The sequence below is a fragment of the Rhineura floridana genome, chromosome 4, assembly GCF_030035675.1.
Source record: "Rhineura floridana isolate rRhiFlo1 chromosome 4, rRhiFlo1.hap2, whole genome shotgun sequence".
Taxonomy (NCBI): domain Eukaryota; kingdom Metazoa; phylum Chordata; class Lepidosauria; order Squamata; family Rhineuridae; genus Rhineura; species Rhineura floridana.
This window is the reverse complement of record NC_084483.1, coordinates 159,692,212-159,717,425: the sequence shown is the minus strand read 5'-3', so window position 1 is coordinate 159,717,425 and position 25,214 is coordinate 159,692,212. Positions and strand designations below refer to the sequence as shown.

General features: G+C 42.4%; 1 protein-coding gene and 1 long non-coding RNA gene across 3 annotated transcripts in view; one reads left to right on the top strand and one right to left on the bottom strand.

Moving 5' to 3' along the window:
* PPP1CB (protein phosphatase 1 catalytic subunit beta) overlaps window positions 1-4,245 on the bottom strand; it is a 44,867-nt gene extending 40,622 nt beyond the window's left edge. Inside the window, exon 1 of one of the 2 annotated variants that reach the window (XM_061624952.1) lies at window positions 3,782-4,245. In XM_061624952.1, the coding sequence (XP_061480936.1) occupies window positions 3,782-3,833 (52 nt within the window). In that variant the 5' untranslated portion in view covers window positions 3,834-4,245. Of the gene's footprint in view, window positions 1-3,681; window positions 3,737-3,781 lie in introns of those variants that run through there. The other variant, XM_061624953.1, reaches the window with a different exon arrangement.
* LOC133383724 (uncharacterized) lies at window positions 3,453-23,969 on the top strand. Its single transcript, XR_009762399.1, has 3 exons — window positions 3,453-3,531; window positions 20,466-20,575; window positions 23,380-23,969. It is a non-coding gene; the product is annotated as an uncharacterized LOC133383724 (long non-coding RNA).
* Window positions 23,970-25,214: the final 1,245 nt, after the last annotated feature.

The window sequence follows — 25,214 nt, the reverse complement described above, 5'->3', positions numbered from 1 at the left end:
AACTAGGTGTGAGGAACCTTTGGCCTTCCAGATGTTGCATAACTACAATCCCCATCAGCTCCAGCAACCACAGCCAATCTGGAGGGCCAAAGGTTCTCCAAATCTACTCTAGACTCCCCTGAGCAACACCCTGTCCCCAGGCCATATCCCTCACTGGCCCTGCTTTGGACCTTCTGTAAGTGGGGTGTTTTTTCTCTGCGCATCTGGCTACAATAAGTTGTTGAACTCTGATAATACCTCTTGCTTGACAGGATGGAGGATAGAGATAGGTGTGCAAGTGTGTGTAGTAAATAGACTACTGTACAAATTACAACATTTACATACAAATGATCTGCCAATTTTTGCCTCTGGCTCCACCCACCACTGGCATGTGGCCTCCAGAAGGGAATGGGGCCCTTGGGTTGAAAAAGGTTTCCCATGCCTGGGATACACTGACAATTTTATCACAGTGTCATATCACCTATGCAGCAATCCAAAATATTATTTGGAGGCAACTTCAATATATTTTACTGATGCTTTATTATTGTTATAATTTATATACCACCCTTCATTTTGAGAAAAAATACTAAGGCGGTTTCTTTACAGATGAGAACCAAAAGCCTAGCAATATTAATCTGGACCTCTACTAGGAAAGCCCTATAAATAAAAGCACAACAGTTACTAGCCAGCACAAATGCTTAGTAGTTTGCTGAGGGAAAGTAGTGAATGGTCAGGGGGAGCTCTGTTCCTCCTGCAGCAGCCCACTGCATTTCTACACTATGTGCAGACAAAGGGGATTCTTCCCTCTGGAAGCCTGCTTGGTTTCTATGCTGAATGCAGAGGACAGACAGAGTGGTCCACCCCCCTCCACCTGCCTCCTCACACACCTGCATAGAATTCTTTGTCACCTATGGCTACCTAGTAAATACAAGGCTGTAGGTGAACATTAAAAAAACCTTTCATTTTAAAAACTCAAAAATAATGTGTAAAAGTAAAGGCCCCCAACAGTTTCTATATTAAGTATCACTGGGTGGGATTTGGTCAGGAATGAGGAAAAGGAGATCCCCTTTCTCACTTTCTAGAAATGAATCACCAACAACAACCCCCCCCCCATACACACACAGGCAACCCTCCAATAAAATAAAATATTCAGTTTGGGGACATTAGTCTCAAATCATAGTCATATCCCTCCTCAGTTGTGTTCCTAAGCTAAGACCATCCATTTTTGTTTTTTCCTCACATATGTTCACTCAGAACATATTGGCTGGTCATTTCTGCACCTTTTCCTGCTCTATGATACCCATTCTGAGATATTGTACAGTTTATAGTTCTGGCTGTTGTTACACATGTTTCAGAAATACTGAAAATGTCCGTTTCAAGTCTTCCTACTTAAAGCTCATTTTACCATAACAACATTTGTCAAACATCATCAGCCTGGATTACATAAAGCGAATCCTTACAGCTAGAAACCCTCTCTATCCAGGATGCTCTACATTGTACAGTATAGCAAGCAGGACAGGAAGTTAAATGTGAAAAGTAAACCAAATACAGACAAAGGAAACCTATCCAATATTTTGAAAAGTCAGAAATAGAATCCTTTATCAAAACTAAGCTTTGAATAGCAGTATCTATGCTGAAGCAAAGATGTACTGCTTGCAACAGTATTCAGTTAGTAGTTATAACTTACAAGTAAACCAAAACTCTGAAATTTCAGTATAAACACCCTCCAGTTAATCTGACAAATACAAATGGCAACCTAATCATAAATATACTGGCATCAATCCAGAAAACTGCAAGGGTTTCAGAACATTGCATGACTGGTCATATATTCAGAGTTGAAGAGCAGAAGAAGCCTTTTACAGCCCCAGTAAGTTTTCAGGCAGGAATTGTAAAGATGGTATGCCTTGATTTAGTTCAGGTTCTAGCTCTCTCCCCCAACTCCCCCATTATATGTAAGTATTATGAAAATGTCTCACCTCAGTGGATAGTAAATGCTATCTTGCTTCTGGTTGCACACCAAACAGTTGTGATGGGCTTCTGAGTGGAGCCCCTTACACTAATAAAATATGGGTGGTGCCAAGACAATGCTAAACAGATTGGCTACAGATTCCAAAGATTGTGCCTCTTTACAGCAGGCTGTTATGATACTATTAGAAGGGATCCATGTGCGGAAAACTCTTGTCACATTCAGATCACCACCACTGGATGAGAGATAAGGAGAACTGTGCAGAAGTCACATTACATTTCACCATTCTTCAGTTACGCTATATTTTCTACAGTTCTCAGTTGTACTGTATCAGTTGTATTAGCACTTAATATATTGTCAACTTATTTCTACTGAAACTACAAAACCTACTTTTATGATACAAATGACTATAAAGATATTGGAATATAATGAATCCACCAGTGTTTTTACTGCATGTTTTTAAACTATTTTAAATAATGCAACACCCTTGAAACTACATCAAAATTTACTGGCCTGCTAGGGCCTGGCAGAAGGAGGACAGAGAATTCTCTTTCCTGCAGCAGTCTAGTGCATTTCTATGCTAGGCACAGAGGAGGGGCAGAGCACTCCATCCCTCCTCCACATGTCTGCTCACACTCCTGCATGCAATTCCTTCTCACTCACAGCAACCAGGCTTGTGTTTAATTTAAACACAAGGCTGCAATGTAAAAACCACCAAGTTTTACAGACATTCTTAGAACTACAGAAACTATTAAAAAATAAGCAAGACTTCAGGAAAATAAAACTAGATAAGGCAAGAGGAGTGTGTGACGGAGCAAGAGAGACACAGAGAGAAAGCCAAGTAGGAAAGACACATGGAATTGATTTCTAAATATACCTCAACAGCTGCGAGAGAGAAAAGTTACGAGTTAAGCCCTCATTCAATATAGTAAAGCACAATGAGTTTGAAAGAATCAGCTTAAAACCAAGATAAGTAGTAGTCATACAACCCTGATTTAGATGCACGTTATCTTTGCCCGCCAAGCAGGAGGGCCAACTAGAATTTTTAAACAAAAAAGATGTCCGAGAAAGCAAACAATTATGGGCTGTGTGTTTAACTATTATCAAAAGATATAGGATAAAGATCCCTCCATAAAGGCAGAAGAGCGATACTGGCAGCGACTGAAGTGACAGCGCCGGGAGAGGGTTGGCGGCGGCGGGGACTGAAAAGGGGAACCTCCTACTTCTACCTACGCTTTTGTACCTCATCCATAGTATGTAAGCAAATGGAGATAGGTGGTGGCGGAGAGAGCGAAGGAAGGCTATGCAAAGTCTAGTGTAAGGATTTCTGCATGTTTTGAAACACATAAATCATTTCTCAGGAGGAGGAGAGGAGGCGGCGGCGGGGGGAGAGAATAAGAGATAAAGGCTCACAACTTTACCCAAGGTTGCCACCACTCTTTCCACACACCCATTAGGGCAAAAATAAGGAACACCTGAATGAGTTTACACCTGTATTAGTCATTGGAGGGGGGGAGAGCAACGAGGGCTGTTCTTACGGCACGGCATTCATAAGACTAAAGACGACACCGACACTTTTTCCTCAGGTACTTCCCCCGAAGATAGAGTAGATGCGTTTGCATAATAACAGACGTGTCCTCTCCTCCTCAAATCTCCCTTAAAAAGCTGGAGAAACCGTCTCATCTCCATTGCCGGGGGTAAGAAAAAGAGGGAGAAAAAGGAGGCACTTTACTTGCCAGGTTTTAGAAATGCCCCCTCGCCTCTTAACTCGGGCATTCACACTCCGCCACTGCCAGTCTCCCGAGGTGCCCGAGCTCGCCAAGGACACGCACTCACCTTCCAGCAGCCTGGTGATCAGACTATCCACATTCAGCTCCCCGTCCGCCATTTTGTAGCCAATGGACTCAGTCCCGGGCGGGGACAGAAAGAGAAGGCGCTTGAGGGAGAGGGAGGAGGAGGCGGGCGGCAGCGAAAGGAACAGCTCCTCCTTCAAGGACCTCCCGCGGGCAGCTCCGACTCGCCCAAGAGCGACACCTCAAAGCGCCCAGCCCAGCGGAGGGTCTCCCTCTACTTTCACTCGCTTTCCGGCTCCGCTAAACCGGGAGGGGAGGGGGGGAAGAGAGGCACGAAACCGAGACTGCCAATCCTCCTCACCCTTCTGTCTGCCTTAGGCCTCGACGCGCATGCGCCGTGAGATATTTCCACAACCCTTCCTCCCGCGCCTCTTGCCGCTCTTGCTTTTACTTCAGCAACTGCGCGGGAGTATCTGGTTCGGCTCAGAAAGGCTCGGCCGAGGAAGAATTGCGCAAGCGCAAGGGGCTCAAGTCTTGCTCTACGCCAAACGTTCACGTGGGCACGCACGCGCCCCTATTTGCCTTTTCTTTCTTTTCTTCACCCACCCCCTTTCCCAGCTTGTGTATCTTAGTAACGGATCTAGGGCCTAGTGCTTAAATGCGAAGTTAGAGGCTTAAGCTGGGTTTTCCTGCTTTGTGTGGAAGACTGTGCAACTTTTCCATACCAGCTTACCGCATATAGGAAAGAGCCAAGAGGCCCACAAGACCAGAATTGTGTTTAAGTTGTTTTCAAACGTTGGTTCTTGCCCACAGTTTTACTTAGCATGCAAAAGGCAATCCTGTTACTCCATGAGGAAAAAAAGGGGGTCCTCCAAAATTCGTTGTCGGGCAATATCTTTATTAGGACCAACTAAAATATTACCACATAGTGAGCAAGTTTTCAAGTTCTCTCAAAATCTTAATTGCTATTTTGTGACATTTTGGTTGGGCATTTATTGGTTGGTCCTAATAAAGGTGTTCCCCTAAGTTTTTACGTAGGGTTGCCCACAGGTCAATTGTATTTGCCTGGCCCGGTATCAGAATAGAAGGTGGTGTGTGTATAAAGATGTGTGCAATTATGTTTACAGATAATATTTCATAGATGTTAATAGTACTTTTAACAGGTTGTGGCTCGGTGATAGAGCATATGGTTTGCATGCAGAGGGCCAAGGTTCAATCCGCTGCAACTCCAGATAGGACTGGGAGAGGCCCTGGTCTGAAATCCTGGAGAAGTCACTGTCAGTCAGGGTAAACAATACTGAGCTATAGACGGACAGAGAGTCTTGACTACCTATAAGGCAGCTTCCTATGTTCCTAAAGGAAAGGCAGGCACTTTGCCCATGCTCTGAGACACTTTTACTATATGTATTTTAAAAGGAAATATCTCAAGGGAAAGGCATATTGTTAAGGACAGTCTGCTCAAAATGCCAAAAAGCTGGAATTCAAAGCTTACCGTATTTTAAATTAATGCTCAACTAGTAAAATTAGTACTCAAGTTTTCATAATTGCTCTCTGTCTGAAGCTCTCCCTTGTAATTCACAATTTGTAAGAACTGGCTGTGATAGTTTACTGAGGGAGCAGCTATTAGCATATGCTGAATTACCCTCTTTTCTAATGCAAGAAGAAAGATCACTTTCCAGTTTTAAGGACTTGTTAGACACAAATTATTAGAAATGGATAATTTTTTATCTGAAAAAAAAATGTTCTGCAAGAACTGTAATGCTGTGGAGCAAACAAGGAACATACCTCAAAAAAACAGGAATCTGGCAACCCTGATGTGCTGTTGTTATGTGCCTTCAAGTCAACTACGACTTATGGCGACCCTATGAATCAGCATCCTCCAATGGCATATCACCCTGTTCAGATCCTGTAAGTTCAGGTCTGTGGCTTCCTTTATGGCATCAATCCCTCTCTTGTTTGGCCTTCCTCTTTTTCTGCTCCCTTCTGTTTATCCCAGCATTATTATCTTTTCTAATGAATCATGTCTTCTCATTATGTGTCCAAAGTATGATAAGCTTAGTTTCATCATTTTAGCTTCTAGTGATAGTTCTGGTTTAATTTGTTCTAACACCCAAATATTTGTCTTTTTCACAATCCATAGTATCCACAAAGCTCTCCTCCAACACCACATTTCAAATGAGTTGATTCTTTTCTTACCCGCTTTTTTCACTGTCCAACTTTCACATCCATACATAGAGATCGGGAATACCATGGTCTGAATGATCCTGACTTTAGTGTTCAGTGATACATCTTTGCATTTGAGGACCTTTTCTAGTTCTCTCACAGCTGCCCTCCCCAGTCCTAGCCTTCGTCTGATTTCTTGACTATTGTCTCCATTTTGGGTAATGACTGTGCCAAGGTATTGATAATCCTTGACAAGTTCAGTGTCCTCATTGTCAGCTGTAAACTTACATAAATCTTCTGTTGTCATCACTTTAGTCTTTTTGCCGTTCAGCTGTAGTCCTGCGTTTGTTCTTTCCTCTTTAACTTTCATAATAATAATAATAATAAATAATAAACTTTAATTTATAAGCCGCATATCTGGCCGATGGCCACTCTAGGCGGCGAACAATAAAACACGATAAAATACAATAAATATAGTCAGTACAGTACAATACAAAGTTTACAGTATGATAGATTTATCAACATTTTAGTTCAAGGCTGATTCACCTTAGAGGTCTCAAAGGTTGCGAAGTCCTGATTAAAAAGCCAAGTCTTCAGGCCCCGGCAAAATATATCCAGGGAAGGGGCATGACGAAGATCTATTGGGAGGGAGTTCCAAATTGAGGGGGCTGCCACAGAAAAAGCTCTCTCTCGAGTCCTCACCAACCTAGCCACTTTAGTTGGTGGGACTGAGAGAAGGCCCTGCGTGGCAGATTTTGTAGGGTGGCTCAATTTGTGACGGTGGAGGTGCTCCATCAGATATACTGGGCCGACACCGTACAGGGCTTTAAAGGTTAATACCAACACCTTGAATTGAGCCCGGAAAGCAACTGGAAGCCAGTGTAGATTGTAGAGCACTGGAGTAATATGATCATAACGGCAGCTATTCGTAAGTAAACGAGCCGCCGTATTTTGTACCAGCTGTAATTTCCAGACTGTTTTCAAGGGTAACCCCACGTAGAGCGCATTGCAGTAATCTAAACGACAGGTGACCAGAGCGTGTACTACGAGTGGGAGCTGATGTACAGGAAGGTAGGGTTGCAGCCTTCGTATGAGACGCAATTGACCCCAAGCTGCTCGGCACACCGATGAAACCTGGGCCTCCATAGTCAGCCCGGAGTCAAGGATCACCCCAAGACTGCGGACCTGGTCTTTCAGGGGTAATCTTACCCCATTAAGTATCAGGTCTATGTTTCCCAACCTTCCCTTGTCTCCCACGAGCAGTACTTCAGTTTTATCAGGATTCAGCTTTAGCCTGTTTCTTCCCATCCATCCACTCACGGATTCCAGGCACTTGGACATGGTTTCCACAGCTGACTCTAGTGAGGACTTAAATGAGAGGTAGAGCTGAGTGTCATCCGCATATTGGTGGCACTGCAGCCCAAACCTCCTGATGATGGCTCCCAGCAGCTTTACATAAATGTTAGATAGCATGGGAGAGAGGATAGAGCCCTGTGGCACACCACAATTGAGAGGCCAAGGGTCTGAAACCACCTCTCCCAATGCCACCTGCTGTTGTCTATCGGAGAGAAAGGAACGGAACCAGTTTAATACTGTGCCTCCTATTCCTAATCCCTCCAGACGGTCCAGCAAGATACCGTGGTCGACGGTATCAAAAGCCGCTGAGAGATCCAGGAGGACAAGAAAGGTGAATTCTCCCCTATCTAATGCCCTCCTCATATCATCCACTAGAGCGACCAAGGCTGTTTCAGTTCCGTGTCCAGTCCTGAAACCCGATTGGTATGGATCTAAATAATCCGTTTCATCCAAATGCGCTGACAGCTGATTGGCCACCACTCGTTCAATGACCTTGCCCAGGAATGGTAGATTTGAAATTGGGCGAAAGTTGTTTAAGTCTTGGGGATCCAAGGAGGGCTTTTTCAAAATAGGTTTTATAATTGCCTCCTTGAGGGCTAATGGCAATACACCCTCGTTCAAGGATGCATTTACCACTGCCTTGATCCCCTCGCCCAATTTCTCTTTACAGCTCATTAAGAGCCATGACGGGCAAGGATCAAGAAGACAGGTGGTAGGTTTCACAGTTGACAGTACCTTGTCCACATTTGTTTCATTTGAAAACATTTTTCAAATGAAACAGTGGGTTCTGCTAGTAGTATGGTATCATCTGCATATCTTAAATTATTGTTATTTCTCCCTCCAATTTTCACATCTCCTTCATCTTGCTCCAATCCCTCTTTCCGTATGATATGTTTTGCGTACAGATTAAATAAATAGGGTGAAAAAATACACCCCTGTCTCACACCCTTTCCGATTGGGAACCAATCGGTTTCTCCATATTCTGTCCTTATAGTAGCCTCTTGTGCAGAGTATAGGTTGCGCATCAGGACAATCAAATGCTGTGGCACCCCCATTTCTTTTAAAGCATTCCATAGTTTTTCATGATCTACACAGTCAAAGGCTTTGCTGTAATCTATAAAGCACAGGGTGAAATTCCTTGCTCCGTTCCATTATCCAACGTATGTTTGCGATATGATCTCTGGTGACTCTTCCCTTTCTAAATCCAGCTTGGACGTCTGGCATTTCTCGCTCCATATATGGTAAGAGCCTTTGTTGTAGAATCCTGAGCATTACCTTACTTGCATGGGATATTAAGGCAATCGTTCGATAATTACTGCATTCCCTGAGATCCCCTTTCTTTGGAATTGGGATGTATATGGAACGCTTCCAGTCTGTGGGTCATTGTTTAGTTTTCCATATTTCTTGACAGATTTTTGTCAAATTTTGGACAGGTTCAGTCTCAGTAGCTTGTAGCAACTCTATTGGTATGCCATCTATTCCTGGTGATTTGTTTCTTCCAAGTATGTTAAGAGCAGCTTTCACCTCGCATTTTAAAATTTCTGGTTCTTCATCATATGGTTCCTCCGTGAATGAGTCTGTCATCCTGGCATCTCTTTTATAGAGTTCTTCAGTGTATTGCTTCCATCTTCCTTTTATTTCATCTCTGTCATTCAGTGTGTTCCCCTGTTGATTATTCAGCATCCCTACTCGTGGTTTAAATTTCCCTTTCATTTCTCTAATCTTTTGGAATAGGGCTCTTGTTCTACCCTTTTTGTTGTCCTCTTCTATTTCTATACAGTAACTATTGTAATAGTTCTCTTTGTCCCTATGTCGCTGTATTGTTGCATTTAGGGTTCTGACCGTGTTTCTATCTCCTTTTGCTTTTGCTTTCCTTCTCTCTCTTAACCATTTTAAGAGCTTCTTCAGACATCCGTTGAGGTCTTTCTTTCTTTTTAACTAGAGGTATTGTCTTTTTGCATTCTTCCCTGATAACGTCTCTGACTTCATTCCATAGTTCTTCTGGTTCTCTGTCAACTAAGTTTAAAGCCTCAAACCTGTTCCTTATTTGATATTTATATGCTTCTGGGATGTTATTTAAATTGTATTTTGTTATTATGATTGCTTTGTTGGTCTTCTTTAGCTTTACTCTGATTTTTGATATGACCAGTTCATGATCTGTACCGCAGTCTGCTCCTGGTCTTGTTTTTGCAGAAAGTATGGAACTTCTCCATCTTCTGCTACCAATTATATAATCAATTTGATTCCTATATTGACAACCCTAATAAACAACCCTAATAAACAGGGTTTTTTTCCCTTAAACCTCATACTCAAATAATATCTAATAAATGAATAGCCAATGTACTTAATATTTAGAACAGGTGAAGAGGAATTCAGAACCCCTGGGTTTTACTAGTGGATTCATTGGTGATGTTGGGTAGCTAAATTCCCTGAACCTATCTTCAAGTTAAGCCTTCTGGACAAGGGGATTGTTCTTAAAGTGATCAGATCTGTTGTTTTCTAAAGAGGCCTATCTTTGTTTCTTAAAGGGCAGCAGTAATAGGTGAGGTTTTTGAAAAACACTTCCCCCATCATCATTATTGTGTGTTGATCATTGTGCGCCAGTCTCCCCACATAAAACAAATTCACGCACAGGCGTCTTCTAACCAAACCACAAGTCCCATGGCAATCGGAGAATGTCGATGGGGGCAGGACTGTGAAATCCGGAAGCTCCTAGTCATGGACCGGCACATTGGCAATGGATACAGACTCAGTCGTCCTGGCTCAAGGACCGAAGCAGTTGAGTAGTTTGGCAGCTATATCCATGACTGAGCAGTCCTATTCAGGATCCACTTTGCTCACCCCGTATGGGGAAGGGGTTAGAAAAGGCCCTAAACATAGTCTGCCTCATCTCTCTCCCTGACTCGATTACCGCGTCCAGTGGGGTCACCACTTAGTGATTGCAAATCAAAGGTGCTATGGACGAAGGCACATCAAATCCTCATCGCGACCATCTTCCATCTGGAAACCTATGTCATCACTGTGGGAGGCTGTGTGGATCCAGAATTGGCCTCCACAGTCGCTTACGGACCCACTGTTAAAGACCTTATCTTGGAAGACAATCTTACTGGGCCACAAGTGATCACCAATGAATGAATGAATTCTGTTCTGAATCTCTTCTCCAAACCAACAACAGTTTCCCAATAGGGTAAAACATTGAGCACTTCTACTATCATATTGCAGCACAACTTTTTATTTTGTAAAAAAAACAGGCATTGGGAGGTGATGTGATTAGATTGCGACTGTGGCACTGAGAGGGTTTTTCTAATGTTTTTGCTGATGTTGCCTTCGTCGTTTGCAACTATTACATTTCTTGTAATTGATGGGGTGATTTTGTTTTGTATTTTGTTGATACTGAAATACTGTATGTGAAATAAATTCTTAAATTTTGTTAATATATTTTTAGTTGAGTTGTTAAAAGATGGTAGTGTTATTTCTGAAGCATATTTTGTAATTTCTATTGGTTATAAATTGTCTTGACAGTACTATCTATAGTAAAAATTTAATAAATGAAATTAAATGCAGCCTGGCCTAATTTCATGCAGGTAGAAATGGGGGAAATAGGGAGAAACAGATGGCAGAAGAAGAAAAGAGGGTGACCCACCCTCTTCTCACTACTGTCTCACTCACCATCAGTATGTGGGCCCTGAGGGAAGCTTGTCGTCAACAGAAAAAAGATTGCCCATCCCAATGTACTGGCTTAACAACCCTCTTTTCATTTCATAAGTGATAGCAATGTCTTCTACATAGAACTGCAGAAATAGGAACCTTAGTGGCTACACAGCTACCTATTTCAAATAAGCTCCAATTATAGGCAGTGGGAAGCACAGCCTTTTTTTTAATGAATAGAAACACTCCACCTATTGCCACTGCTAGCCAAACAGTCTGACTTATTCTTCCTTGCAGAATCAAAGCCAGGGCACATGGAACAGATAAATAGAAACTGCAGTGCAGACAGGTGCTCCCTATGTGTCTGTTGTCCTAATGACCGCATGTCATGGACAGGAAGAGGACAGTGGCCCTTTTATTAATTTGTCTTCTGATTGTTCCTGCAGTGGTTTAATGGGGTAGGGATGTGCAGGGACAAAGCACTGTCACATATTTCACAGCAAGGATTATGACATTTGTATTGGAAGCATTTCTATACCGCCCATCAACCAAGTTCTCTTGCCGGTTTACAACTTTGGAACTGGAAAATACAAAATAAATCAAAAGCTTACAAACAGTATACTATAACATGAAAATCTGCACAACAATCAGAATTAAGAAAAGTACAGTACAAAGCAAATATATTCAACTAAAAAGCAGACATACTTTCCAGAGGTGCTATTTGCCAATTATCTGTGTGCTATATAATTAAGGTTTTCTGAGAAAAAGAAAACTGAATAAGCTGAGGAAGAGGCAGGCTGAAGAGGAAGATTACAAGGTTTGCTTGGGAAAATGTGTCCCTGAGGTGGTATTTTGTCCCACTTACATGAAAGTATTGCTCTCAAGAACTACTAATCCAATGCGGCCAGCCCAGCTCTGCTGTCAGCCCAGTAGCTCCTGTGATATATCTAGCCTATTGCTGCACATGCAAACACACTACGTATTTCACTAGTTCTAAATTTTTCTCTTGTGAGTGCTACAGCTCAGTTGGTTATCTGACTAAAACTTAGCATCTCTACCTCTCCTCCCCCCCCCCAGCTGTTTCTGTTTTTCCTTCTTTCTCTTCCTTCTGTATCTTGGCTTTCTAGCTCTTCCCTTTTATCCTCCGCAACATCCTTTTTCCTCCCCTTAAGCTTAGGTTCTCATTGATTAAAGGAAAGGTTCCAGGTTACTCCATAGACCAGGGCATTACAGTTCTCCTGCTACTTCATATACATTTTCATTTTTTATTTAACTCTTGTGGCATACTAGTAATAGGCTGACCAAGAAGACAGGGCTTCTAGGCTTGAAATAATTGGGGCAGAAGAGAGGGATTTCAGAAGGCACAGCTTTCCTCACTCCTGTTGTACTTGCCAAAGTTTTTTCTTCCACATGACTAGCAAGCTGGAAGAACCATACTTTTTATTTTCTAACTGTATGCCCATCCCATGTGTTGCAGAGCTTGGAAGATTACTTTTAAAAAGTAATAAATTACAGTTACAATTACTTGGCCCAAAAAGTAGTAATTACCGTTACAATTACAATTGCTCTGAAAGTAACTGATTACTTTACTTTTTCTCAAAAGTAATCACTACAATTACATTTCAGTTACTTTTTAAAAAAAACTCCTACAAGGTGCTGGCCTTGGCTGCTGCACATCTAAGAAGCCTAAAACAATATTAAAAATAAACACACACACAGAGGGGGTAGTAGAATAAAAAAAATTATCCATAAGATTAACATAATGGCATAACAGAATCTCACATCCCCCCAAGCAATGAAGATACCCCAACTCTTGAAATCAAATTTTACACTTGAAATGCTTTTATAATATGTTTCTGTTATGTCTCAAAAGAACAAGATGCTCAAAGAGCATGTCAGACAAGGAATGTCTTTTTACAGTCATTACGTTGCCACCAGTACTGAACAGGCGTTCTACTGCGGCGCTTGAAGGCATGCCTGTGTTGTGCTGCAAAAAACACCGCAGCACACGTGGAAAGCCATGGAGTGATGACACTTCCCTGCTGGGAGACCTCAGGTACCTCACCAGTTCCTCCTCAGCAGTGTCCACTGCTGACTTCTTGCCCTGGGGCAGAAAGTTAAAGAAGTCATCTTCTAAGTCATCTCTTTCCTGGTCTTTATCTGAAGACTGATCACTGTCCTCATTAAGTACACCCATCTTTATTTCAGCTTTCAGCAAGGCTTCCATTGTGTATCTAAGAAAGAGAGAGGATATGTTAACACATATATGTTAGGAAACCATCATCTGCTCTTCATTTCCTGATGGTTGTCATGTCCCCTGGTTCAGGGTCCAGCCTGAGCCTGTGGATGATGACATGGAAGGTAGGAAGGTGACCAAGTCACCACACTCATGGGGCAGCACAGCAGACCCTTAAGGATTACCTGCAGCAACCCAAGGTTGTGATGAGGAGCCCCAGGAAGAAAAGGACCAGCCCCTGCCTACCACCTTAAGCCCTCTGATGCCTCCCTTGAGACAACATTTCCCTTGGAGTAATCCACCCAAAGGGCTTCCCTAATGTTCTTACTTGTTGGTATGGGTGGCGGCCTGACACGATTCCAGTCAATCTAGTTTGAAGCGAGGGTGTAGGCAGGCTGCCAGAAGAAGCCTCTTGTCCTCCCAGATAGCTGCAAACCGCTTTCTTAGGGCTTCGCGCACACCTCTCAGCAGCTGAAAACAGTATGTGTACCTCTCAGGTTTGTTTTCCAGTCCTTCTAACTTGCGGTCCAGATTGCAGAGCGTTGGTAGCAAATACCCCATGAACATGCCGTTCTCCCATTGCAGGATATCTAGGGACTGGGCTAGTGGCTCCATAATCTCTGTGTATTCCTGTACCACTTCAATCTCAGCAGCTGTGATCCTGGACAAGGAGCAGCAGTCCATTATGGCATGCATTTTTAGTGGCACAGTTGACAGGAGCTCATGTAGTTGCTTCAACGCATCAAAGGTGGAATTCCACCTGGTCTTATTCGGTACCTTCAGATACACACCACATTGCGCATGGATATACTCAGCAATCTGGGCTGAGTGGTTCTGCTTGGACCACAACTTGCTGCACTTTCCCATCAAGGAACAAAACTGTTTCTTGAAAGGACCAAGAAGACTACTTTTGGAGGAGTCAGAAAGCATGGCCTCTATGTCTTGTGTTGCCACAAGGTTGAGGGTGTGGCTAGCACATCTCTGGTGTGGTGGTAAAACAAAATCCTCTCCTGAGTCTGCAGCTTCTTCCTCTGCCTCAGGTCCTGTGTCCAGGATCTCACAGATAGGCACAAACTCCACCTCAGCCTCCTCCTCCTCCTGGTTATCACCATCATCGTCACTGGTGCCTGCAGCTTCCACTGGTTCTTTGGCCATGAAAACTCTGAACGCTTTCACAAAGTTGGAGCCATTGTCTGTAGTAGTGCACATAACTTTGTTGTGGATCCTGTACTGCACATGTACATCATGCAGTGCTTTTGAAAGGACATCGTATGTATGGCGCCCCTTCAGACGCTTACAAGCCAAGGCCCCGACCTCACGTTTCAGGGTAGTTGGGTTGATCCAGTGGGCTGTTATCCCAAAGTAACTCTTCTTGCCATTGGTCCAACAATCTGCAGTGGTTGCTATATATGCCACAGCACCCATTGGGTTTGCAAGAGTTTCTCTCATGTGGCATGCTCTCTTCTCAATTCTGTCTCTCAGAGTCTTGGCACATATGATGGTGAGATCTTTGGGGAGTCCAATGCGAACCAGATTAATGAATGATGGTTTGTCCACAGTCTGAAGTGGTAATGTCTCCTCTACAATGAAATCAATGATTCTCCTGTCGAGATTGCTCTGGGTGACAGGCTCCCTGCCAGATCCCCACCTCTCAAGGGTTGTCTGCTGCTGCTTCAGCATTTTGGGAGGAGGGGTGTCATGCATTGGTTCAGGAAGGCCACGTCTCCTTGCCTTTATTGCTTCTTCAATTGCTCTCAGCTTCTCAGGGTGTGCCCTCTGAGGAAGAAGAACAAAGCATGAATCCAAGAAAAAATGGAAGAGGAACTTCACAATTTAAACATAAATAGACAATGGACACTCTTTGAGGACCAGCATGACAAAGGCTTACCTCAAAATGTTTCTTCACATTGGATGAGGAGGAAACAGCTGATCTCAGAGTTTTGATCCTTGGAAGGCAGTAATTGCATCGTACAACATTTTTCCCACTCTGGCTCACAAATGTACAAGCTTTCTCAAAGCCAAACCATGGTACTTGCTGTTCTGCAGATGTGGCTGTGGGCAACTGGCACTGCTTCATGCCCTCCTCCTCCTCGTGCACAGGGCCTCCTTTCTGAACCTCACTTTCTAGTTTTGCCTCCTCAGGATCAACAAGCTGTGACTCAAGTGGCCGCACTAACTGACTGCTGCTCTCAGCAGCAAAACCTGCAACAGGCGTCTCTGTAATAAACAAGAGATAATGCTCCTATATGGGTGAACTTCAGCTGTGATGTGCCCCCATCTCTTCCCCATGCTGCAAGATCCCCCAGTCAGAGTGGAAGTAAGCAGGTCAATAGCACAATTAAAAGAGATCCTATTTGCATCATTTTTGCTCACTAAATAACCCTGCCTGGGCCAGTCTAACCTACTATCTCACAGGGTTGTTGTGGGAACAAAATGAGACTAGGGTTCAAATCCCCACATAGCCATGAAGCTCACTGAGTGACCTTGGGCCAGTCACTGCCTCTCAGCCTCATGAAAACCCTATTCATAGGGTCACCATAAGTTGGAATCAACTTGAAGGCGGTACATATATTTTTTATTTTGAATATGATGATTATGATAATAAATATGCAGCATTTCAAATTAATTCTGTATGAGAAGCATTCCATACCAAGCTTGGAAAACCAAGGATGAGGTATAAAATGTAGACAAAAATACTTTTGACAAAATGCCGTTTATCTTTTATCTTTTATATATATGAGCCTGGATAGGGAACATTTAATCTAGCCTACTTGCTTTCAGCAAGAAGGGTTAAGTGCCTTCAGGCTAGGGCAGTCACCAGAAGGCCACAGCAGAGACAAAGGAGCCTAGTGTTGTGGAGATGTTAGATGGGAGCTTTGGGGAGTAAAGATGGACGCTCCTGAAGGCTGCAATTCTAAACACACTTACTAAGGGATTAAGCCCCATAGAACTCAACAGGACTGACTTCTAAGTAGATGTAGTTTGGACTGTGCTGTTGGTAAACCTTGACTAGGGTTCTTCTGCAAAGACATCCATATCCAAGCAGGGTTGGCAACCCCCTGCCTGGAATACCCTGCCCTTATCTTTTAATGTGGCTGCTCCAAATGTTTTTACAGATTTGACCCTTTACTTCAGAAAGAGGTCTGAAAAATGAGTAAGAGCAAGAAGTATCTTTTAAAATTGTTCTTTTCAATTCACTCTTGAATGAACATCATACCTAGGGCAGATCCACACCATTCCTTTAAAGCACATTCAACACCCATTTGAAGCACATGAATCCTACCACAGAATCATGGGAACTGCAGTTTGTTAAGAGTGGTGAGAACTATAACTGTGAGGGAGAAATGACACTTCCCAGAATTCTTTAGGGGAAGTCATGCGCTTTAAATGCGAGTTGGATGTGCTTTACACATATTGTGTGAATCCGCTTAATAAATTTTGCCTGCATGTAAATTGTTTTAATTAATTTTTCAAATGGAAATGACCTATAAACTGTAGTGGGTGACCATGGGCTACTCACCATCTCTCAGCCTATCTGCCCCTCACGATGAAAACAATGGAGAACCATGACTACCCAAGGCATACTTAAAATGTAAAGGAAGTATTGTACAACCATAGTGTGAAATCGGATACTTATAGGGACACAGTATGACAAAACTGGGTGGAAGTAATGAGTGGGGTACCACAGGGCTCGGTCCTGGCCCCAGTGCTCTTCAACATTTTTATTAACAACTTGGATGAGGAGGTACAGAGCATGCTTATCAAATTTGCAGATGATACAAAATTGGGGGGCATAGCTAATACCGTGGAAGATAGAAACAAAATTCAAAGGGACCTTGATGGGCTGGAGCATTGGGCTGAAAACAACAGAATGAAATTCAACAGGGATAAATGCAAAGTTCTACACTTAGGAAAAAGAAACCAAATGCACAGTTATAAGATGGGGGATACTTGGCTCAGCAGTACGACATGCAAGAAGGATCTTGGAATTGTTGTTGATCACAAGCTGAATATGAGCCAACAGTGTGATGTGGCTGCAAAAAAGGCAAATGCTATATCAGGCTGCATTAACAGAAGTATAGTTTCCAAATCATGTGAAGTATTAGTTCCCCTCTATTCAGCACTGGTTAGGCCTCCTCTTGAGTGCTGTGTCCAGTTCTGGTCTCTGCACTTCAAGAAGGATGCAGACAAACTGGAACAGGTTCAAAAGAGGGCAACAAGGATGATCAGGGGACTGGAAACAACGCCCTATGAGGAGAGACTGAAGGAACTGGGCATATTTAACCTGGAGAAGAGAAGACTGAGGGGAGATATGATAGCACTCTTCAAGTACTTGAAAGGTTGCCACACAGAGGAGGGCCGGGATCCCTTCTCGATGATCCCAGAGTGCAGGACACAGAATAATGGGCTCAAGTTGCAAGAAGCCAGATTTCAACTGGACATCAGGAAAAGCTTCCTAACTGTTAGAGCCATACAAAAATGGAACTAATTACTAGAGAGGTAGTGGGATCTCCGACACTGGAGGCATTCAAGAGGCAGCTGGACAGCCATCTGTCGGGAATGCTTTGATTTGGATTCCTTCATTGAGCAGGGGGTTGGACTTGATGGCCTTATAGGCCCCTTCCAACTCTACTATTCTATGATTCTATGAAAATATTTATATAAGCATGACTATCAAATATGTTTATTTATATAACCTGTAAAGATATTTATAGTGCAATCCTATGTTTGTTTACTCAGAAGCAAGTCCCAATGTATTCAATGGGGCTTACTCAACCAGGGAAAACTGCAGCCTCAAGTGATAAGGAACTTGTTCTTTTAACAAGTCCTTTAAGTTGAGACCTTATCCCAGTCTGCGTCTGTGTTGAAATTGCTTTTTAATATGTTTTTAAACTTTTTCTTAAAAAAAATGTTTTTAAAGCTTTTAAAAATGTTTTTAAAGATGTTTTGTTTTAATATATTTTAAAGTCTGTTTTTATGATTTTTAAAGTGTTTTTAGTGCTTTTGTTTGCTGCCCTGGGCTCCTACTGGGAGGAAGGGTGGGATATAAATCAAAAAATAAAAATAAATAAATAAATAAACTTCATTCATTTGTTAAAAAAATGAGTATTAGTTTCCTACATAATAAAAACTGTGATAAACCCTGCCTAATTTCTTTAAAAATAGGGTTGGAGGGAGAGAGATTTATAACACAAACACAAGTCTGCACTATGTTTACTCACAAGTCTCATTAATTTACAGCACAATCCTAACCATGTCTACTCAAAAGCAAGTCCTAATGGAGTTCAATGGGGTTTACTCCAGGTACATGCTTTACTCCCAGAAATGGCTTTACTCCCAGAAAAGCAGATATTGGATTAAATACTTTCATATTTCATAGCCCAGGGTCTGACTCTTGGACAGAAGAGGAAAAAAAACATTAAGCCATATTACTTACGCAAACTGCAAAAAACTCAAAGCCACCATATTCTGACGTTCAGCCTAGGCATGCCTGGATCAACAAGTCACAACTCTGGCGTCATTGGCTACAATCATGAAAGGGCGGGGTTACAGCCAGAGCTTTGGAAAGTTACTTTTTTAAACTACAACTCCCATCAGCCCCAGCCAGCATGGCCACTGGATTGGGCTGATGGGAGTTGTAGCTAGAGCATGGATCTGTTTTAAAAAAAGTTGTGTGGGGGGTTTACGTTTTGGTGTATATCTCGGAAATTAGACCACCTAGAAACTTACTTTTTTTTTAAAATTGAAGCTGAGAGTCCGGAGATTAAGGGGTGGTAGCCAGAGAGCCGGAGCCCCCCCAAACCAGAGACTCCAGCCGAAAACACACACACCGGGGCGCACACACACACACACACACACACACACACACACACACACAGACAAATCATCGTCACTCACCTCCACAGCTCTTCGCCATTCTGCTGCTGCCTTCTCTGTTGTCCTTCAACTGGCTTTTTCCTCCGGCGTCCATTTTGTCCTCTCAGACGCTAGCAGCAGGCCCTGCCTATTCACCTCTTCCCTCGTGCCTCCTAACACAGATCATGAGGGAAGAGAGAGTCTGCGCAGAGGTCCAATCAGTGTGAGGCACATGTCTTGTGTTAACCAGTCACAGCCAGGAGCTGACTTCCCCTTGTTCCTGCCCCAACGTAACGTCCAACCTAACGTGGAAACGTTAAAGTTGCAGCTGAAAAGTAGGGAAATTACTAGTCGTTCCTTTACTTGCCAAATGTAATGGAATTACCCACTCGTTATTTAAAATTGTAACTAATTACAAGTAACTCGTTAAAAATAACGAGTTACTTCCAAGCTCTGATGTGTTGGCATACAAATGATTCCATGTATCACTTGTTGATAGTATTCTTAAGATCATTATGACCATCTGAGGACTGGGAAGGGCTTGCTCCCCCAGTGCCCCTTGCATATGCTGTCAGGGGACAGAACCTACAAGAAATACTAGCAGTAGCAGCCTAGGGCCATCTGTCACCAAGTGCTCCGTGTGAAGGATACTGGGTGAGAAATGGAGACAGATGAAGACCAAGTCAGACCCTCCTCCTTCACCCACAGAGCCTTCTACCACCAACTGCCCTGTGAGGATACCAGGAGAACAAGAAGATTATCAGGGCCTGCTCCACCTAAACTATCTATTTCCCCACCCACAAGACAGGGTCACCTACGACCAATTCCCGTGGGAAGGATACCAGGAGAGCAAACGAGGAAGGAGAATAAGATATCAAAGACCTGTACCTATTCTAGCTTGACTGTCCTCTCCACCCACAGGGCCATCAACGACCAACTGCCTTGTGTGAATAGAAGGCAGGCAACAACAAAAAAAGACATTAGGGCCTGCCCCAGCAGGACTGTACAATCTCCACCACCTGTCCAGTGTGGAGGATCCTGATTAACTGTCATATTTTAATATTGTTACTGTGATTTTATTCATGTATCTTTATGTTAACTTGTAAGCTACCTTGAATGATTTGTATCCTGAAAGGGGGGATATAAATAACGAATAAATAAATAATTTAAATGTGCATTTTTAAAATTCCCTATCTTTATTTCCATTTCATTTTCTAATTACCTAGACATCCCACCCAGCACAAGAATGGGTCCTGTGACATCAATGGACTAAATATTAAATAACCATAAAACACTTGGAAAGCCTTCAGCTTTTTTCTTTTCTTTATTTTCTTTTTTTGCCGTGTGAGCCTCACAGTTCCATAGAGCATAATGGATATTTTTTATTTTTGTACCAACTTCCAAAGGCTCACTTGTTTTTCAGACTTTTGATGTCACATCCGTATTCTCCGTTTTCTCTGTTTCCTAGATACTCATGTTTACCCAAGCATCACAAGTAGTACTAGTTTCACAGGAATGTAAACAAAACAAAACAAAACCCTATCCAGGAGGCTCCCATAAACAATGAAAAGCTCTCAGGTAAGTTATGTACATTTGTAACAATCAATGACTAATGTCTAAGCTGTTTAAAAGTGAGATAAGTTTTTTTTAATTAGAGTAGTGTTGTGCGCCTCCCCAATCTTCCAGTGGTGAAATTTCAGGGGTCCCTGTGCTCATCCAGGGTTTGGTTTCCTTTGGGAAGAAAGTCAACAGAGACTGTGGTGTCTTTATGAAATATGGTTTGTTTATTTACACACATTCCAACCTGAGCTTAGGATGGAGGGGTTCAAGGCATCAGCAGTCCAATATCCAGCTTTTCCATCAGGGTTACAGGAGGCATCCTAAAGCCATGGTGCAGAGTGGCAGTCTCTCTGCCTGCCTCCAGTTCCCAGCCTTTCTCCCGACAACTCTAAAAACACTCAAAGCACAAACTTCTGCTAGCCGCCAGGAGGGGCAGGAGGCTCTCCTGCAGAGTTTAAATGACCAAAGGATATTCCTGGTCCATTCACCAGTTGCTAGGCACTTGAAAGACCCATTAGCAAACTGGCCACTCTATTAGCTTAACAAAAGAAACTAATCTAGCCAGCAGAGCCAGCTCCTCCCCCAAGGCACAGGATTCCAAATCAGAGGCTAGAAGGGGACCCAAAGGAATCATCCATTCCAACCCCCAAACTCACAACAGTATGATACATTCTCTTGTCCAACAATATCATGTATAAAGAACATGCTACTGAGTTACTCTCCAAGCAAAGGGAGGAGGGATGCATTTCTGGAGTCAGTGTAATGTGGCGGTTAGAGCGGACAAGGGAGACCAAGGTTCAAATCCCTGCTTACCTATGAAGCTCACTGAGTGACTGTGAGCCAGCTATAGCTTTTCAGCCTAACTGAATTCAAAGAGTGGACAGGAGAACAATATGTGCTGCCCTGAACTCCTTGGAAGAAAGATGGGATATAAATAAAGCAGAAGACATCAGCTCAGTTTGCCCTGGGCAGTTTCAATACAATCTTATCAAGTTATACTGGCTGGATGATGATGGGGTTTCATGGGCATAGTGAGATTGCAGCATCATTGCCACTTTGTCACTTTGCTATGTCACTCTAAGATGACACGAGGGAAGAAATGGATGTTGCAGAGAATGGCTGACAACGATAGAAGTGACCAGTTTAGCTAAAATCCCCTTGAGCTGGTACGGACATGACACTAAACCACAGTTTAGCATTATGTGCACATTCCTGTTTCCCTACCCCATTTAGTTTGGGGCTGCCATGAGGAGGAGATCATAAATATTTGCTTAATTTTTAAATTCATAGTTTTATCGTACTGCTCAAAATAGGAACTACATTTAGTTTATGAAAACAGGGAGGTGGGGAGGGAGGCAGAGGCCACTACTCAGATATTTGCACGTCAACCAAGTACAACCCCCCTCCCACTCAGCCAGCAAGCAAGCATAATCTCTCTCACTTAACCACCTCCCGGACCCTGCCCTGCCACCAACTAAGGGACACTCAAGCAAACATTTTCCCTTGAAATGCAAAAAAGTTAAAATACTGCAAATACAGCACAGTAGCCAGAGAGGGTGGTGGAAGCCACTTTGTGTGCCAAGTGCAAACACAGTATACACACACACACTCACATTGTCATCTTTCACCTCCTCCACAGTTCTTTATCTCCATTCTGCTGCTGCCTCCTTCTCTTCCTTTATCCATGTTCTTGCACTCCGGCTCCTTTTCCCCTCCATTCCATTCTTCACCACCACCATCCATTTTTTTAAACAACTGTTTTCTCCACCCCACCCCATCTCACTCTCCACCTCCTCCCTCATCGCCTCCTACCCACCCACAGAGCATAAGGGAAGAGTGATGCTGCACAGAACCCCAGTTTGAGGCACATGATTTTCCTCTACAAATCAGAGGAGCAGAAGACTTCCCCTGCTTCCCGCCCCCCAAGTAATGCCCAAAAGTAATGCTGGAAACATTACAATTACTCCACAAAGGTAATAAACTTACTCCTAGTGCTATTACAGTTAAAATATAAAGGAATTACCCACTCATTCCTCAAAAAAGTAATGAATTACAAGTAATTCGTTACTTGAAACGAATTGCTTCCAAGCTTTGTGTCTTTCTGATGTGGCCCTCACACTTGCAAAATCCCATCTGCACCCTGAAAAAAGAGAGGAGTGTTGTTGCAGATTAGCTACATCTCTCTGTGTGTGTATTCAACTGTCAGGTTTACCCTTTTCTGTAAGGGCAGGAGCAATGAATTAAGCACTACTTTTGTATACAATAGATGGTGTATTTGTACATTGTTTTTGTATTTTATGTACCCTGCTCCTGATTTTCCCCTACCTTATTTCTTATTTACTGTTGTTGGTGTTATATTTGTACTATGTTTTACAGCTGAATCTAAGATTTTGTATTTTATTATATATTTCTTATTATGATAATTGCTTTAATTTTTGTATGGTAAAGATATTATGTCAATTATTGGCATATATTGTTTGTTATTTTCTATGCTGTAAACCACCCTGGAGTCTCGTGATGAAGGGTGGTATAAATATATTTAAATTTTATTGCTTATTTTTTCTTATATTGTGTTTTACTGTATTACAATTTGTATCCCATAGAATTCAAACTGTAATACAACAAAATAAAAAAAGAAGCAACAAAAATACAATAAAAAGCAATATGAATATTTCATGTGGACACATCACAGGCCACCTGAATGAAGCTCATGGTCCACAAAGCACAGTTTGGGAACCGCTAGTCTATGTCATTGGGCCAGAAACAGTGTTTTGTTTTGTTTTACAGAGGAAAGCATTTTATTCTTGTGCCTTTCTCCACAGCCATCACATTCATCTGCTTCACCGCTGTTGGAAATAGAAGACTGCATCATGTTACCACCAGCAAGGTGCTGCTGTTCTTATAGTTGCATTGCTAGTTGGTTCAGCTCTTGGCCTCCTGATAATCGTAACTCACACTGAGGAAGACTTCACATACCTCCTAAAAAAGGTAGCCAAGCTGGTCCAAAAGAAAACAACTCCAAAATCCACAGTTGGACAATATATTTATTACGACCAACTAAACTGTCACAAAATAGTGACAAGCTTTCAGCTTCTGTGGAATGCTTCATCAGGCAAGATATTACACAAAGCAGGAAGGGGAGAATGAGAAAAAATAAATAGCTTTTCACTACCACCTTATTTTCTCAAATACTTTGAGAACCAAACTTTGTAAGATTTTTTTACTGAACTAACAATATACTTGAGAAACACAACAGTATGCTATGAATACATAGCAAGTATGAGTGATTTGGACGTGCATGAAAGACTATGAGTATTAGAATATGTGATTATCATGTTTTTCATAACAATTCCACAGACCAACCTCGTTTGTGATGCTTCACAGCCATGATTAGTTAATTAAAACGTACAATAAAAAGGCAAGTTATTTTCATGCACTGAACAAGCAATACTTAAATGAGTTTTCCATTACCCAAGGATACACAGTTATCAGCAGAACTAGAAGAGAAATCTAAGAATCCAGAATCTTGGTGTTCTTAAAGGTTTCATTAAATTTCTTAAACAATGAATTTGAAATTTCTCCACTTCACTGAAAACTTTTTAGTGAGTTCTGATTTGTACAATATCCTGATCATTAGAATTGGTTTCAGTGGGATTTAATTCCACATATGTATGTTATGGGCACAACACGAGTCTTGGTGTTTTTTTTAAAAAAAGGTTTTATGGGGCACTTACATCCTACAGCCAGTTTAAGATAATTCAGTGTCCACCACAGAATATACAAATGCCCCTGGAATTGTTATCCAACACACCATATGTTTTAAGCACATGACTTCCCCCCACAGAATCCTGGGCATAGTATTTTGATAAGGGTGCTCAGAATTATTGCTATGTGAGGGGTAATCAACAGTTTCCATGATTCTTTGGGAGAAGGCATGACTGCTAAAGTGGTATAAATGTGCTTTAAATATATGGTGTGGGTGTGACTGTGTGTCATGGTAGGAATGGCCCTACTTTCAGCAAAGCCCCCAATCAGTTACACCAAACTATACTTAGATTAAGGGCTCGTCCAAACTGACCTTGATAATCCATGTTTTCCATATGCGCTTTGTCATTTGACAGTCCTCACTAGCCTGTTTGTTCGCTCTTTGCCAATATAAAAACAATGCTTTTTTTGCACCCACACATGCAGCAGGGAGGACCCGTACTCGCTTTTTCCCAGCTCCGCTCCTGATTGGTTCACTTTTCCCAGGCTTCTTCCCCCAGACATTCGTGTACATGCGCAAAAGTGATTGGATGACAGAAGGGGTGTGGGGAAATGGCCAAGGACCCCCCATGAACCACCTACATCGCTAAAGTCCGGGGTATTGCATCCTAGCACTATGTTGAAGCGGGTGATTCCCGGTTTAAAAAAAGGAAATCACATTTTTTGCAATACTGCAGATGCGGATTTAAACGCTATAATATCCGCAAAAACGGGCGACGTCATATGGACCATGGAAAATTAATGAAGACACAAAGCAATCATATAGCTGATTAAATAGTCATTTGGACGAGCCCTTAAACTGACCTACAGCCTGATCCTTGAGCTGCTGACAAGGTGACTAGAAGTGATTAGAAGGCGATTAGAAACTCTAACGATACCTGGAGGCCAGGGA